At 43.3% G+C, this 15,111-nt stretch overlaps 1 protein-coding gene across 1 annotated transcript; it reads right to left on the bottom strand.

The window, feature by feature from the left end:
* Positions 1 to 5,146: 5,146 nt before the first annotated feature.
* LOC122541988 (uncharacterized) lies at positions 5,147 to 14,451 on the bottom strand. Its single transcript, XM_087978410.1, has 2 exons — positions 14,393 to 14,451; positions 5,147 to 11,459 (listed from the first exon to the last, which is right to left on the bottom strand). The coding sequence occupies exon 2, from the start codon at positions 11,424 to 11,426 to the stop codon at positions 10,743 to 10,745; it is 684 nt and encodes a 227-aa protein (XP_087834536.1). The 5' UTR covers positions 11,427 to 11,459; positions 14,393 to 14,451; the 3' UTR covers positions 5,147 to 10,742.
* Positions 14,452 to 15,111: the final 660 nt, after the last annotated feature.

Raw genomic sequence — 15,111 nt, 5'->3', positions numbered from 1 at the left:
ATTCTGGTACGCATCATATAGAGTCATAGTGGCATAAGCATAGAAACAGGCCCTTCAGCCCTCCATGTCTATCGTGACCAAGAAACACCAAACTACACTAATCCCATGTGCTTCCTTATTTTCTCGTCAATACCCTTCATCTTAGTCACTCTAGTTTTGGATATCCCGTATTTATTTTTCACTGTTATGGACCTACATTTCCCCCCAGTTATCTTTCTTTTGAAAGTCTCCTATTTTTTATCTACTGTTTAATCCACCAAAATATGTTTCTAATCAATCTGTTCCAGTTCAAATTCAGACTCCTAAAATGTGCCCTTCTTCAGTTTAGGATTTTAATCCTTCACTGATTTTAATCCTTTTCCAACTTAATATTGTATCTTGTTATATTATGATAACTATTACCCAAATGTTTCTCCACTCTGCACGTTCTGCATTTGGCTTGCCTCATTCCCCAAGATCAGGTTCCTGGTACAGCTTCCGCCCTAGTAAGACTGCATTCTCCTACACATATTGCAGGAATTTCTCCCCTTCTGTGTCCCACCCTTATCCCCGTCTACTCTAGGGTAATTGAAATCACCAATAATCACAATCCTAGTTGTCCATAATTGGCATACCCATGCTCACCACTATCTGATGGTCTAGATTAACTACCCAACAAAGTCACCATTCCCTTCCTGTTTCTCACCTCAAATCACATAGATTCTAATTCAGGAACTGCATCTTGTTCAAGGGCAATGATACTATCTTTGATCAAGACTGCAACACTTTTTTTTATCCACCCTGTTTCTACTAAAAACCTTATGGGATATTAATTGTCCAGTCCTGTTTTAGCTTGAGATATGTTTCTGTCAATGCTAGTTTGTCATATCCTCATCAAGCAATTTCTGGTTCTCGTTCCCTAATTTTGTTCACTATAGTCTGTGCATTGACAAAAGCAAATTTAACCCTGCCCTTTGAGAGGCAACCATTTGTTTGTTCACTGTCAACCATCAAGGCTTCCTTCACTTTCTTTTCCCTTTCGCCATCTTCTCTCTTTTGCCCTCACTGGTACTGCCAAAATTAGTCAAACATGGTTGAAGGCCTTCTTTCCTCTCTAGGGACTGTTTTCCTAGAACACTCGCCCCACTCCAGTTCAGGTAAAGCCCCTTCTGATGCAACACATCAGAAGTATTCTGTGAAATGTTGACCTGCTTCTTTGAGAAAGAGCATCTGGATCTGAAGGGAGTGCAATGAAGGTTTATCAGACTGACTAAGTCACAGAGGATCAAAAGTGAGTTGGAATTCAAAATTGGCTTGGTCATAGAGAAAGGAGAGTAGTTGTGGAGGACTGCCCCTGTGTCTGGAGGTTTGTGAGCAGTCTGTTAAGAATAGAGAACACAGAACAGTACAGCTCAGAAACAGGCTCTGTGACCCACCAAACTAGCATTCCAAACTAATTCCATTTGTCTGCACATGGTTTGTCTCTCTCTATTCCCTGTATGCTCATGTGTCTGTCTAAATGCTTCTTAAACTTTGCTAACCTTTCTGCTTCTACTACCTCCACTGGCAGCACATTCCAGGCACCTACCACTACTGTGTACAAAAACTTGCCAGGCATAACTACTTTAAACTTTCTCCCTCACACCAAAATCTATTCCCCTAGAATTGGACATTTCCACCCTGGGAAAAAAAAACTCCAACCATCCACTGTATCCAATTATATACTTCCATCTGGTCGCCCACAGCCTTCGACACGCTAATGGAAACAAACCACATTTATCCAAATTCTCTTTATAGCTAATACACGCCAAACTAGGCAATATCTTGTTAAACTTCTTTTGCACTCTCTCCAAAGCTTCCACATCATTCCAAATGTGTGGTGACCAGAACTACACATAATAGTCCAAAATATGGCTAAACTAAAATTGTATACAGCTGTAACATGACTTACCAACTTTTATACTCGATTCCCAAATAAAAGAAAGCATGCCACACACCCTTTTTACCACCTTATCCAATGGTCTTGCCACTTTCAGGGAGCTATGGACTTGCATCACAAGATCCCTTTCTATGTTAATACTTCAAGGGTTTTACCATTTTCAGCATATCCTGCACAGTACAGTCCTCTTGAATTCGACCTTTCAAAATGCATCTCACACTGGTGCAGACTAAATTCTCCACTCAACTTTCCAAATGATCTATATTCTGCTATATCCTTGACAACCTTCACCATCTACAACCCCACCAATTTCCATGTCTTCTGCAAAATTACTCATCAGATCACTTACAGTTTCATCCAAATCATGTATATATTCCAAACAACAGAGGTCCCAGTATTGATCCTTTATTCAGTATTTCAGGTTTTCGAACCAAAGAGTCTGTTCCTGTCCTGCACCGTACTGTTCTTTGTAGAAGGGATGTTAAACTTGCATACAATCATGGTTTGGTTATACATGTAAGTATGATGCATAAGTCTCGCTTTCGTATTAATAAAAGGATACACATGGAGGGTTTTGATAGAGTGAGTAAGGAGAAACTATTTCCCACCATAGATAGCTTCACAAATGAGAGGGCACACATTTAAGACCATTGGCAAAACCCGAGATGAGATGGCAAAAAGCCATTAAGTAGAATGTTGTTACAAATGCACTGTGGAGAAGCAGATTCAATACAAGCTTCCAAAAAAAGAATTGATTACAGAGGAACCTTGATTATCCGAACGAGATGGGCGGGCACTATTTCCTTCGGATAATTGATTATTCGGTTCATTGATTTCCTCTGGAGCACTGAGTTTTCTGTGGAGTCTGCTTCCCGTTCAGGACACTAGGCAGCAGCTCACAGCGTGAGAGTCCTGGCATACCGCCCGCCCCCACCTCCTGCCCGCCCTCAACCCTGCCCGCATCCACTGTCCACTTCCAACCCCGCCCAGCCCCCAACCACAACCACCCCCACCCCATTTAATCATTGCACCTGTAAACAAATGACGCGATCAGGGCTGAAACAGCTCTGACATAATATTTCTATGAACACCTTGAGATCCCCTGCGGATAATCCGATTTCAGATAATTGATATTTGGATAATTGGAGTTCCTCTGTATATAAGATCACAGAATCCCCAGTGCAGAAATAGGCCATCCAACCCACAAAGTCCACACTAACCCTCCAAACAGCATCCCACCCAATCCCTGTAACCTTGCAGTTCTCATGGCTAATTGTAGCCCGCACATCGCTGGACACTATGGGTAATTTAGTACAGCCAAACCACCTAACCTGCACATCTTTGGACTGTGGAGGAAACCGAGCACCCAGAGGAAATCCACGCAGACATGGGGAGAATATACAAACAGTTACCCACCCAGGGCAGGAACTGAACTTAGAGTTCTGGTGCTGTGGGGCAGCAGTGCTAACTACAAAAAAATTGCAGGTCAACAGTGTTTTAAAAAATTCTCAAGGTCAGGTTCGTAGGAGAGTAGTCTGACACAGAACAAACGACCAAGAGGCGAGACTGCTAGAATATGGGCATTTTATTCCCCGCAGTGTCGCACAACGGGTCTGGTTTATGCTCACTCTACATGTTACAAAAACTGGGAGCCGTCAGTTCTTGTAGAGCGGTTGCCAACAACCCACGCTCGGCGGTTAAACGTAACCCCGGAGCAGACTCCCCGAACTGGAGACTTTTCCAGCTTTTTATTCTTTTCCAGATATAAACATTCATGTGAACAGCAGAGCAAGGCTAAAAAACACATTCCATTCTGGTTACATACAGATAAGAAGATTCACACGGGACTAAGCAACACCTCCATTCCGGTTAGATTCACACATGTATTGGGACATAATTTTTAACCGTTTCACCACATTCCACTGCTTGGAATTTTACACCACATTCCACTGCTTGGCCCAATACATGTGTTACATTATGCAATTCGTTTCAGTTAATTTCAGTTCAGTCAATTCAGTGTAGTTCAATTCAGCTCAGTTCAGGTCTGTTCAGTTCAATTCAATTGTGTTCAATTCAGTTCCGTCCATTTCAATTCAATTTAGCTCAGTTCCATTTTGTTCCGTTCAATTTGATTCACTTCAGTTCCACTCAGTTCAGTTCAGTTCAATCCCATTCAATTCTGTTAACTCCGCTTCAGCCTTTTGGACATGCCCACATCCTCCGCTGTACCCCAGGCAAGGGGTTCTTCGGCAGGACTGGGATCCTTTCTCAAACAAACTGCCACGTACATGCCCACATCCATGCCATCCCGGGACGGTCGGGACCTCCACAGTTTGTTCTTCTGGTTTCTTAGTCGTTTTCCAAAACATTGTTCTGTATCAAAATCTCTCCTCAATTGCGATTGACCCTGCTCGACTACGCCAAAAGTTTTAAAAAATTCTCAAGGTCAGGTTCGTAGGAGAGTAGTCTGACACAGAACAAACGACCAAGAGGCGAGACTGCTAGAATATGGGCATTTTATTCCCCGCAGTGTCGCACAACGGGTCTGGTTTATGCTCACTCTACATGTTACAAAAACTGGGAGCCGTCAGTTCTTGTAGAGCGGTTGCCAACAACCCACGCTCGGCGGTTAAACGTAACCCCGGAGCAGACTCCCCGAACTGGAGACTTTTCCAGCTTTTTATTCTTTTCCAGATATAAACATTCATGTGAACAGCAGAGCAAGGCTAAAAAACACATTCCATTCTGGTTACATACAGATAAGAAGATTCACACGGGACTAAGCAACACCTCCATTCCGGTTAGATTCACACATGTATTGGGACATAATTTTTAACCGTTTCACCACATTCCACTGCTTGGAATTTTACACCACAAACAGAAAGCAGAGGAGAGTAGGACTAGAGGTTATCTTGTTCAAAGAACCAGCACCAGTCAAATCTAAGCTACAGAAGGATGCCAAAAAATATTTATCAGCATGAAATCAGAACTGAGACGATATCAGGTCTGAGACAGTATTAGAAAAGATTGGTCAGACTAGCGTTCTATCAGAAATAGATTTAGGGGTGAGGACAGTCAGATCTTCAGGATCATGAAAAGGTTTAACAGTGTAATTGTGGAGGAAATGTCTCCAATAATAATAATAATAATAATAATAATAACAAACAGAAAATGTTGGAAAAACTCTGCAGCTCTGGCAATATCTGTGGAGAGAGAAACAGTGTTAATGTTTTGAATCCAATCCCACTTTTTTTCAGTACTTTGCTTTTATTCAATCATAATAACAAGATAGTCACTAATAAATCCAATATAAAACGCAGGGAAAACTTCTTTAACCAGAATATGGTTAGAATGTGAAATTTGCTACTAAAAGGAATAATTGAGTAGGATTACATAATGCATTTATGAGAAATCTAGCTAAACATACAAAGAAATAGAAAGATATGTTTTGGGAAAGATGGAGTTGGATGCAGAAGGGTGAGAGAAAGCACATGTAAAGCACAAACCTCCCCCCCTCCAAAGACCAATCACACCACTTCAGGGAGGGAGGCACATTCCACATGACAACTTTCTTTTCTTCATACAGGTTTAAAAATAGTAATACAGATTAATATATATATATATAACTAATGTATTTTAGAGTACACGCAGAAAGCAACTTATGTTAGATCATTTGTATAGAGTTCCTGGTGATTCAGGTGAACATGCAGCTTACAAAGTTTAATTACAATTAAATAAAAATTAAGTCTCTGATTTTTAATAACTAAAGACAAATGTTTGGTTGTTCTTTCTGTTGTCTGCTTTGGTTGATAATATTTGTCAAAAGTTATAGTCAATATGCAGCACTGTTGAAATTTCTGTTAATCGTCAAAGTTTGCCTTTCTGATTAAAGTTTTATTTAACAAAGGAAAACTTAAGAAATTTGCCTTGTGCTGAATTGTGACAGATGGATAGAAACAAACAAAACACATTTCCTGTTGATGATATAACTGTACAGTTGATTAAGATAAATGTGATGTAGTCATGTTCCTGGACTAGCAATCCAGGAAATTTCGAGTTCAAATCTCACATCTGCAATCTGAGAATTTAAATCCCACTTCAGTCTGGAAGTTTGCCTTTTAAGAGTTCAGAATATCCTAAACAAGTTCAAAACTAATTAAGTGTTTTTGAAAAACTGTAATCGAGGGAAAAGACAGCCAAATTAGGTAGAGAAAACAACTACAAACAGTTAATCTGGTTTGTTAATAATGACCAGTTGGTATCTTGGTCAATGTTTATCAGAGATTATTCCCCTGCAAGCCACTTTTTAAAATAAGGTCATTCATCCAAGCAGGCATATCAAAACATGGGTTATCCTGCAACATAGGCTTCCTTCTTTTTCTTAACCAAACCCTCAATTTCTCTCATCATCCAGCATTCCCTACACCTACCAGCCTTTCCTTTTACCCTAACAGGAATATACTGTCTCTGTACTCATTTTCTCATTTCTGAAGGCTTCCCATTTTCCAGCTGCAAACATCTGCCCCCAATCAGCTTTAGAAAGTTCTTGCCTAATACTGAAAAATTGGCCTTTCTCCAATTTAGAATATCAACTTTTAGATCTCGTCTATACTTTTCCATCACTATTTTAAACTAATAGAATTATGGTCGCTGGCCCCAAAGTGCTCCCCCACTGACACCTGCCCTGCCTTATTTCCCAAGAGTAGGTCAAGTTTTGCACCTTCTCTAGTAGGTACATCCACATACTGAATCAGAAAATTTTCTTGTACACACTTAACAAATTCCTCTCCATCTAAACCCTTAACACTATGGCAGTCCCAGTCTACATTTGGAAAGTTAAAATCCCTTACCATAACCACCCTGTTATTCTTACAGATAACTGAGATCTCCTTACAAATTTGTTTCTTAATTTCCCACTGACTATTAGGGGTTCTATAATACAATCCCAATAAGGTGATCTATAAGGGCTTCAGTAAGATGTTCGATAAGGTTTCCCTTGGGAGACTGGTTAGCAAGGTTACATTGCATGGAATACAAAGCGAGCTAGCCATCTGGATACAGAACTGGCTCGAAGGCAGAAGACAGAGGGTGCAAGTTGCTTTTCAGACTGGTAGCCTGTGACTAGTAGAGTGCCACAAGGATCAGTGCTGGATCAATATAAATGATTTGGATGTGAACATAGGAGGTATATTTAGTTTAATTGAGATAAATGTGAGGTGCTGCATTTTAGAAAAGCAAATCTTAGCACGACTTGTACACATAATGGAAAGGTCCTACGGAGTGTTGCTGAACAAAGACACCATGGAGTGCTGGTTCATAACTCCTTGAAAGTAGAGTCGCAGGTTTAAAGTATAGAGAAGATGACGTTTGGTATGCTTTCCTTTATCGGTCAGCATATTGAGTACAGGAGTTGGGAGGTCATGTTGCAGCTGTACAGGATGTTGATTAGGCCACTTTTGGAATATTGTGTGCAATTCTGGTCTCCTTCCTATCGGAAGGATGTTGTGAAACTTGAAAGGGTTCAGTAAAGACTTACAAGGATATTGACAGGATTGGAGGATTTGAGCTATAGGGAGAGGTAGAACAGGCTGGGGCTGTTTTCCCTGGAGCGTCGGAGGTTGAGGTGTCCTTATAGAGGTTTATAAAATCATGAGGGACATGGATAGGAAAAACAGACAAAGTATGTTTGTGGGCAGCACGGTGGCACAGTGGTTAGCACTGCTGCCTCACAGCGCCAGAGACCCGGATTCAATTCCCACCTCAGGCGACTGACTGTGTGGAGTTTGCACATTCTCCCCGTGTCTGCGTGGGTTTCCTCCGGGTGCTCCGGTTTCCTGCCACAGTCCAAAGATGTGTAGGTCAGGTGAATTGGCCAGGCTAAATTGCCCGTAGTGTTAGATAAGGGATAAATGTAGGGGTATGGGTGGGTTGCGCTTCAGCGGGTCGGTGTGAACTTGTTGGGCCGAAGGGCCTGTTTCCACACTGTAATCTAATCTAATCTATACGCCCTGGGGTGGGGAGTCCAGAACTAGAGAGCATAGGTTTAGGATGAGAGGGGAAAGATACAAAAGGGACCTAAGGGGCAACTTTTTCATGTAGAGAGTGGTGAGTGTATGGAATGAGCTGCCAGAGGAAGTGGTGGAGGCTTGTACAATTGCAACATTTAAGAGGCATCTAGATGGGTATATGAATAGGAAGGGTCTGGAGGGATATGGGCCAAATGCTAGAAAATGGGACTAGATTAGGTTAGGATATTTGGGAAGCATGGACAAATTGGACTGAAGGGTCTGTCTCCATGCTGTACACCTCTATGACTCTATGACACTCCTTCATTCTTTTGTAAGGACTATCTGGTCTGGAATAGAAATCGATTGCATAATCTTTTTGACACAGAGATCACAGTAACATTAACTGTGCTTTAGCACCTTCATTGCAAATCAGCATCAATAATTGAGAGCATTAAGCTACTGGACTGTCATTTATAAAAGCCAGCTGGTTGGAGTCCTACAGCAGGGAGACAGGCCCTTTGGCCTAAACGTTTTCATGCTGACCAAAATATCCATTCATGCTAACCCCATTTCCCTGCACTTGGTCCATATCCTTCTAAATCTTTCCTATCCATGTATTGTCCAAATACCTTTGAAATATACCCGCCTCAAACACTTCCGCTGACAGCTCATTCCATCTCTGTGTAAAAGGTTGCCTCTCAGGTTACCTTTTCTTCTTTCCCCTCTAAACTTCAACTGATGCCCAGTTGTCGTCAATTCCCCAATCTTAGGAAGTCGACTGAGTGCATTTACCCTCTCCATGCCTCTCACAATCTTCTACACCTCTACAACATCCCCCCTCAGTTTCCTAAGCTCTAAAGAAAACAAGTCCTAGCTTGTCCAACCGCTCCCTACAACTGAGACAATTGAGTCCAGGCAACATCCATGTAAATCTCTTCTGCACTCTTTCCTGTTTAATAACATCGCTCCTATAGCAAGGTGACCAAAACTAAATACAATACTCCAAATGCAACCTCACCATTGTCCTGTATAACTGCAACATATCTTCCCAACTTCTACACTCAATGCCCGGACTGATGAAGGTCAATGTGCCAAAAGCCTTCTTCACTGACCTGTCTACCTGTGACTCCCATTTCAGAGAACTGTGAACCTCAACTCCACGGTCCCTCTGTTCCACTACATTCCTTAAAGCCCTACAGTTCACCATGAAACTCCTATCTTGATTTGACTTTCTAAAATGCAAGACCTCACACTTACCTACATTAAACTCCATTTGCCATTTCTCTGCCCACTTCCCCAGCTGATCAAGGTCCTGCTGCAATTTCTGATAACCTTCCTCACTGCCCACAATACTGCTTATTTTAGTGTCATCAGCAAACTTACTAATCGTGACTTGTACATTCTCATTCAAATCATGAATATTGATAAAAAATAATAATGGGCTCAGCACCAACCCCTCTTCACAAGCCTGCAGTCCTACAAGTATCCTTCCACTACTACCCTCTGCTTCTTACCATTAAGCCAAGCTGGTGTTCAATTTGCCAGCTCGCCACAGATTCCCTATGATCTCACCTTCCACAGCAGCATACCACGTAGAACTTATCAAAGGCCTTATTGAAATCTATACAGTCTACCAGCAGAAAGTGAGGACTGCAGATGCTGGAGAGTCAGAGTCAAAAAGTGTGGCACTGGAAAAGCACAGCAGGTCATGCAGCATCCCAGGAGCAGGACATTCTGATGAAGAGCTTATGCCTGAAACATTGACTCTCTTGCTCTTCGGATGTTTCCTGACCTGCTGCATTTTTCCTGCGCCACACTTTTTGACTCCACATAGACTACCCCTACAGCCCAGCCCTCGGCAACCTTCCTGGTTACTTCATCAAAGAACTCTTAACACATTTGAGAGACATAATCTCCTACTTACAAAGCCATGCTGACTACTCCTAATCTAACAAATGCATGTATATTTTATCCCTCAGATTCTTCAAGTAACTTACCCACACAGATGATATGCTTACTGGTCTATACTTCCCAGGATTTTCTTTGCAGCCCTTCTTGAATAATGGCACCATTTGCTACCCTCCAGTCTTCCAGGACCTCATCCATGGCTAACGATGATGCAAAAATATCAGCCAGGTTCATAACTATAATTTCAAATATAGCCCAAATGACTTCAGAAATATGACTGAACTTCAATTCTCCTCTGAAGTGGTCTAATAAAACTTATGAAAACAGAACTAGGACTGAAAGATGGTGGGTTCACCACCACCTTCAAGGCAACCAGGATGAACAATAAATGCTAGCTTCAGCTGCAACACGCACATATCATTGATATAATCCCCATATCGACGAGTAAGGTTAAACTGCATAGCTTTAAAATCCTAAAATGCAAATCAAAAATACTAACGAGATTGTCCTTCTCAAAAGAAGCATAAAATAATGGGGGAAAGGTCTGGCTAATAATGTGCAGAGACTGATTGGATGGAACTACCAAAGACCTGGCACACAAACAGCAGAATGGCCTTCTCTACATTCTGCAATATTCCTGAATGTACCTCCCAGTCAAATCAAATTCCCCCAAGTCCAACCCTTCCCCATAATTTTAAATGCTGCGTATGTCTTTGTGACAGTATCAATGCGTGCTATAAGTGCATTAGTCTTTATCCAATTTATGTGTTCATCAGTATATGCACATGCATTTCAATGCCTGTGTCTTTCCAACTTCATTCAGGTCAGTCAGCCTTTTTTTGTATGCCAATGAATATTAATATACGATTTGTGTTAACTATGCATTTCCTTTCCGTGTGCCATTGGTTTCAGATCTTTTCTTGATTGTGAGAACTTTGATGCTTGATCAAATGAGTCTGTTGCACAAAGCCCTTTCCACATACCTGACACTGAAACGGTTTCAAGCCACTATGCAAATACTGGTGTTTTGCAAGTCCACCAGAGTTTCGAAACAATTTTTTGCACAAGGCACATTCAAACGGTTTCTCAGTAGTGTGTGTGCGCAGATGCTCAATCAAGTTGCTGGATCTGGAGAATCGCATTTTACACAGAGTACACTGAAAGGGTTTCTCTCCAGTGTGAACTCGCAAATGCTGCACCATGTTACCAGATGTATAAAATCGCCTTTTACACACATGACATTCAAATGGTTTCTCTCCACCGTGTGTCCGCTGATGCCTTGTTACTTCAAAGGACCGATAAAATCGCTTGTCACACAAACTGCATTGAAATGGCTTATCGCCTGTATGAATGCGCTGGTGTCGTGTTAGGTAAGTAACTTTGAAAAATCCCTTCTGACACACAGGACATTCAAATGGCCTCTCCCCAGTATGAACTCGGAAATGCACCTCCAAATGCGACGGGTAAGTAAAACCCTTTCCACACACTGAACACCGGTACCGGTTTTGTTTCTGGGGGTCTGAAGGAGCCTGACCCTGTGAAGGCGATCCACATTCTCCCAGCGGGGAAACGTCGCATGTCTGCACATTCATCTCCACTTCACCAGGACGTTCAAAAAGAATGACCTATTTGATAACGTGAGAACCAGTGAAAAGGCACTGAGAGAGCAAAAAAAATAGTGATAATAAGTAAATCACTACTCAGCACAATTACTGAAAAGAATTGACTAATGTTGTGCTACAAGTTACATTTAAAATTAACTGCAATCATAGACAACATGAATCAATTTCTAGAATACCATCAAAGTCAGTGCGACATCATATTTATATATATTATAGATGATGATTTATATATATTTATGTATGATGTTGACAGACAAAGGGATCTAGTCACTTCACATAGTCATATAAAATAGAAGCAAGAATAAGCTAGTCAGCCCCATTCAGTCCATTCCATCATTCAGCATGATCATAGCTGATCCGCTAGCTCAGCACCAGACTCCTGCTCTCTTTCCCCATATCCCTCAACACCTTTAACTTCAAAAAGTCTATTTAGTCTATCTTGTTAAATATTCAGTGATTTGCAGTCATCAGCAAACATCTCATTATGCCCCGAATTCAATATTTTAGGGCTAATCCTCCCCCAGATATCCCACTCGGGGCTAAACCTCCCCCAAATAACCCACTCGGGGCTAAACCTCCCCCCGATGTCCCACTCGGGGCTATACCTCCCTCAGATGTCTCACCCGGGAGGTAAATCTCCCCCAGATATCTCACTCTGGGGTAAAATCTCCCCCAGATATCTCCTCTGGGGTAAAATCTTCCCCAGATATCTCTCTCTGGGGTAAATCTCCCTCAGATATCTCACTCTGGGGTAAATCTTCCTCAGATATCTCAATCTGGGGTAAATCTCCCCCAGATAGCTCACTCTGGGACAAATCTCCCTCAGATATCTCACTCTGGGACAAATCTCCCTCAGATATCTCACTCTGGGGTAAATCTCCCTCAGATATCTCACTCGGAGGTAACCCTCCCTCAGATATCTCACTCGGAGGTAAACCTCCCTCAGATATCTCACTCGGAGGTAAACCTCCCTCAGATATCTCACTCGGAGGTAAACCTCCCTCAGATATCTCACTCGGAGGTAAACCTCCCTCAGATATCTCACTCGGAGGTAAACCTCCCTCAGATTTCTCACTCGGAGGTAAACCTCCCTCAGATTTCTCACTCGGAGGTAAACCTCCCTCAGATTTCTCACTCGGAGGTAAACCTCCCTCAGATTTCTCACTCGGAGGTAAACCTCCCTCAGATTTCTCACTCGGAGGTAAACCTCCCTCAGATTTCTCACTCGGAGGTAAACCTCCCTCAGATTTCTCACTCGGAGGTAAACCTCCCTCAGATTTCTCACTCGGAGGTAAACCTCCCTCAGATTTCTCACTCGGAGGTAAACCTCCCTCAGATTTCTCACTCGGAGGTAAACCTCCCTCAGATTTCTCACTCGGAGGTAAACCTCCCTCAGATTTCTCACTCGGAGGTAAACCTCCCTCAGATTTCTCACTCGGAGGTAAACCTCCCTCAGATTTCTCACTCGGAGGTAAACCTCCCTCAGATTTCTCACTCTGGGGTAAATCTCCCTCAGATATCTCACTCTGGGGTAAATCTCCCTCAGATATCCCACTCTGGGGTAAATCTCCCTCAGATATCCCACTCTGGGGTAAATCTCCCCCAGATATCCCACTCTGGGGTAAATCTCCCTCAGATATCTCACTCTGGGGTAAATCTCCCTCAGATATCTCACTCTGGGGTAAATCTCCCTCAGATATCTCACTCTGGGGTAAATCTCCCTCAGATATCCCACTCTGGGGTAAATCTCCCTCAGATATCCCACTCTGGGGTAAATCTCCCTCAGATATCCCACTCTGGGGCAAACCTCCCTCAGATATCCCACTCTGGGGCAAACCTCCCTCAGATATCCCACTCTGGGGTAAATATCCTTCAGATACCCCACTCTGGGGTAAATCTCCCTCAGATATCTCACTCTGGGGTAAATCTCCCTCAGATATCTCACTCGGAGGTAAACCTCCCTCAGATATCCCACTCTGGGGTAAATCTCCCTCAGATATCCCACTCTGGGGTAAATCTCCCTCAGATATCTCACTCTGGGGTAAATCTCCCTCAGATATCCCACTCTGGGGTAAATCTCCCTCAGATATCCCACTCTGGGGTAAATCTCCCTCAGATATCCCACTCTGGGGCAAACCTCCCTCAGATATCCCACTCTGGGGCAAACCTCCCTCAGATATCCCACTCTGGGATAAATCTCCCTCAGATACCCCACTCTGGGGTAAATCTCCCTCAGATATCTCACTCTGGGGTAAATCTCCCTCAGATATCTCACTCGGAGGTAAACCTCCCTCAGATATCCCACTCTGGGGTAAATCTCCCTCAGATATCCCACTCTGGGGTAAATCTCCCTCAGATATCCCACTCTGTGGTAAATCTCCCTCAGATATCCCACTCTGGGGTAAATCTCCCTCAGATATCCCACTCTGGGGTAAACCTCCCTCAGATATCCCACTCTGGGGTAAATCTCCCTCAGATATCCCACTCTGGGGTAAATCTCCCTCAGATATCCCACTCTGGGGTAAATCTCCCTTAGATATCCCACTCTGGGGTAAACCTCCCTTAGATATCCCACTCTGGGGCAAACCTCCCTCAGATTTCCCACTCTGGGATAAATCTCCCTCAGATACCCCACTGGGGTAAATGACCCTCAGGTACCCCAGTATGGAGAAACTCCTTCTCACATTGCCCACTCTGAGGCAGATACCCCACTCTGGGGTAACTGGTCTCAGGTCCAGCTGTTCTCTGTCGATCTCCCGAAGGCCTGGCCGAAACCTCGGACTCCACTTTTACACAGCCGACTTCTCCATGTCTGAAAGGGGCGCCAAAACAAAGTCTCGGCCTCCCTCAGTGAGTGTTACGTCGGATTCAGAGCCGCGGCCTGATAGAGACCCCATGCTTTTTCATTGGAAACCTCAGCTACCGGCCGATCTCACCTTCTCTGTCGCTGCTCCTGCCACCGCCTTTGTCCCTCTGCGGAAAGCCTCCGCCCAGATAGAGAGGTTTTAGCGACGCAGGGCATTCTGGGACTATTGCCCGCCATTGATACATTAAGTCATCCCATTACTGCGCAGGCGTATTCCACTACTACGCCACATTCAGGATTTCACATCCGCACACATCTGTCCATTTCACCCTCAGACTACACGCCAACATTACATCATCATAATGCATCTCAGCGTTACACCAACAATCAGCATCCCGTCAAGACACCCATCACTCCACTCTATTCTTTTTAGTTATTTTCTGTTGGCACAGCTGCCTCACAGCATCAGGGTCCAAGGTTCGATTCCAGCCTCTGGCGACTCTCTGTGTGGAGTTTGTACATTCTCCCCGTGTCTGCGTGGGTTTCCTCCCACAGTCCAAAGATGTGCAGGTCAGGTGAATTGTCCATGCTAAATTGCCCATAGTGTTAGGTGCATTAGTCAGAGGGAAATGGGTCTGGGTGGATTACTCTTCGGAGGGTCGGTATGGATTGTTGGGCCGAAGGGCCTGTTTCCACACTGTAGGGAATCTAATCTAATCTCAAAAATCATGGAAAATTGCCCAGATATGTCCTGTACGCAAAAAGCAGAACAAATCCAATCCTACCAATTTCCACCCTATCTATCTCCTCTCAATCATTAGTAAAGAGATGGAAGGTGTCATCAACAGT

Source organism: Chiloscyllium plagiosum, unplaced genomic scaffold, assembly GCF_037043375.1.
Source record: "Chiloscyllium plagiosum isolate Xiang-an unplaced genomic scaffold, Cpla_swu_hap1 HiC_scaffold_33, whole genome shotgun sequence".
In the NCBI taxonomy this organism is placed as follows: domain Eukaryota; kingdom Metazoa; phylum Chordata; class Chondrichthyes; order Orectolobiformes; family Hemiscylliidae; genus Chiloscyllium; species Chiloscyllium plagiosum.
This window is presented reverse-complemented; position numbering and strand designations above follow the sequence as displayed.

What these genes read in the sequence shown, in the direction of transcription:
- LOC122541988 (XM_087978410.1), bottom strand. Translation starts at nt 11,426, where the DNA reads ATGAATGTGCAGACATGCGACGTTTCCCCGCTGGGAGAATGTGGATCG.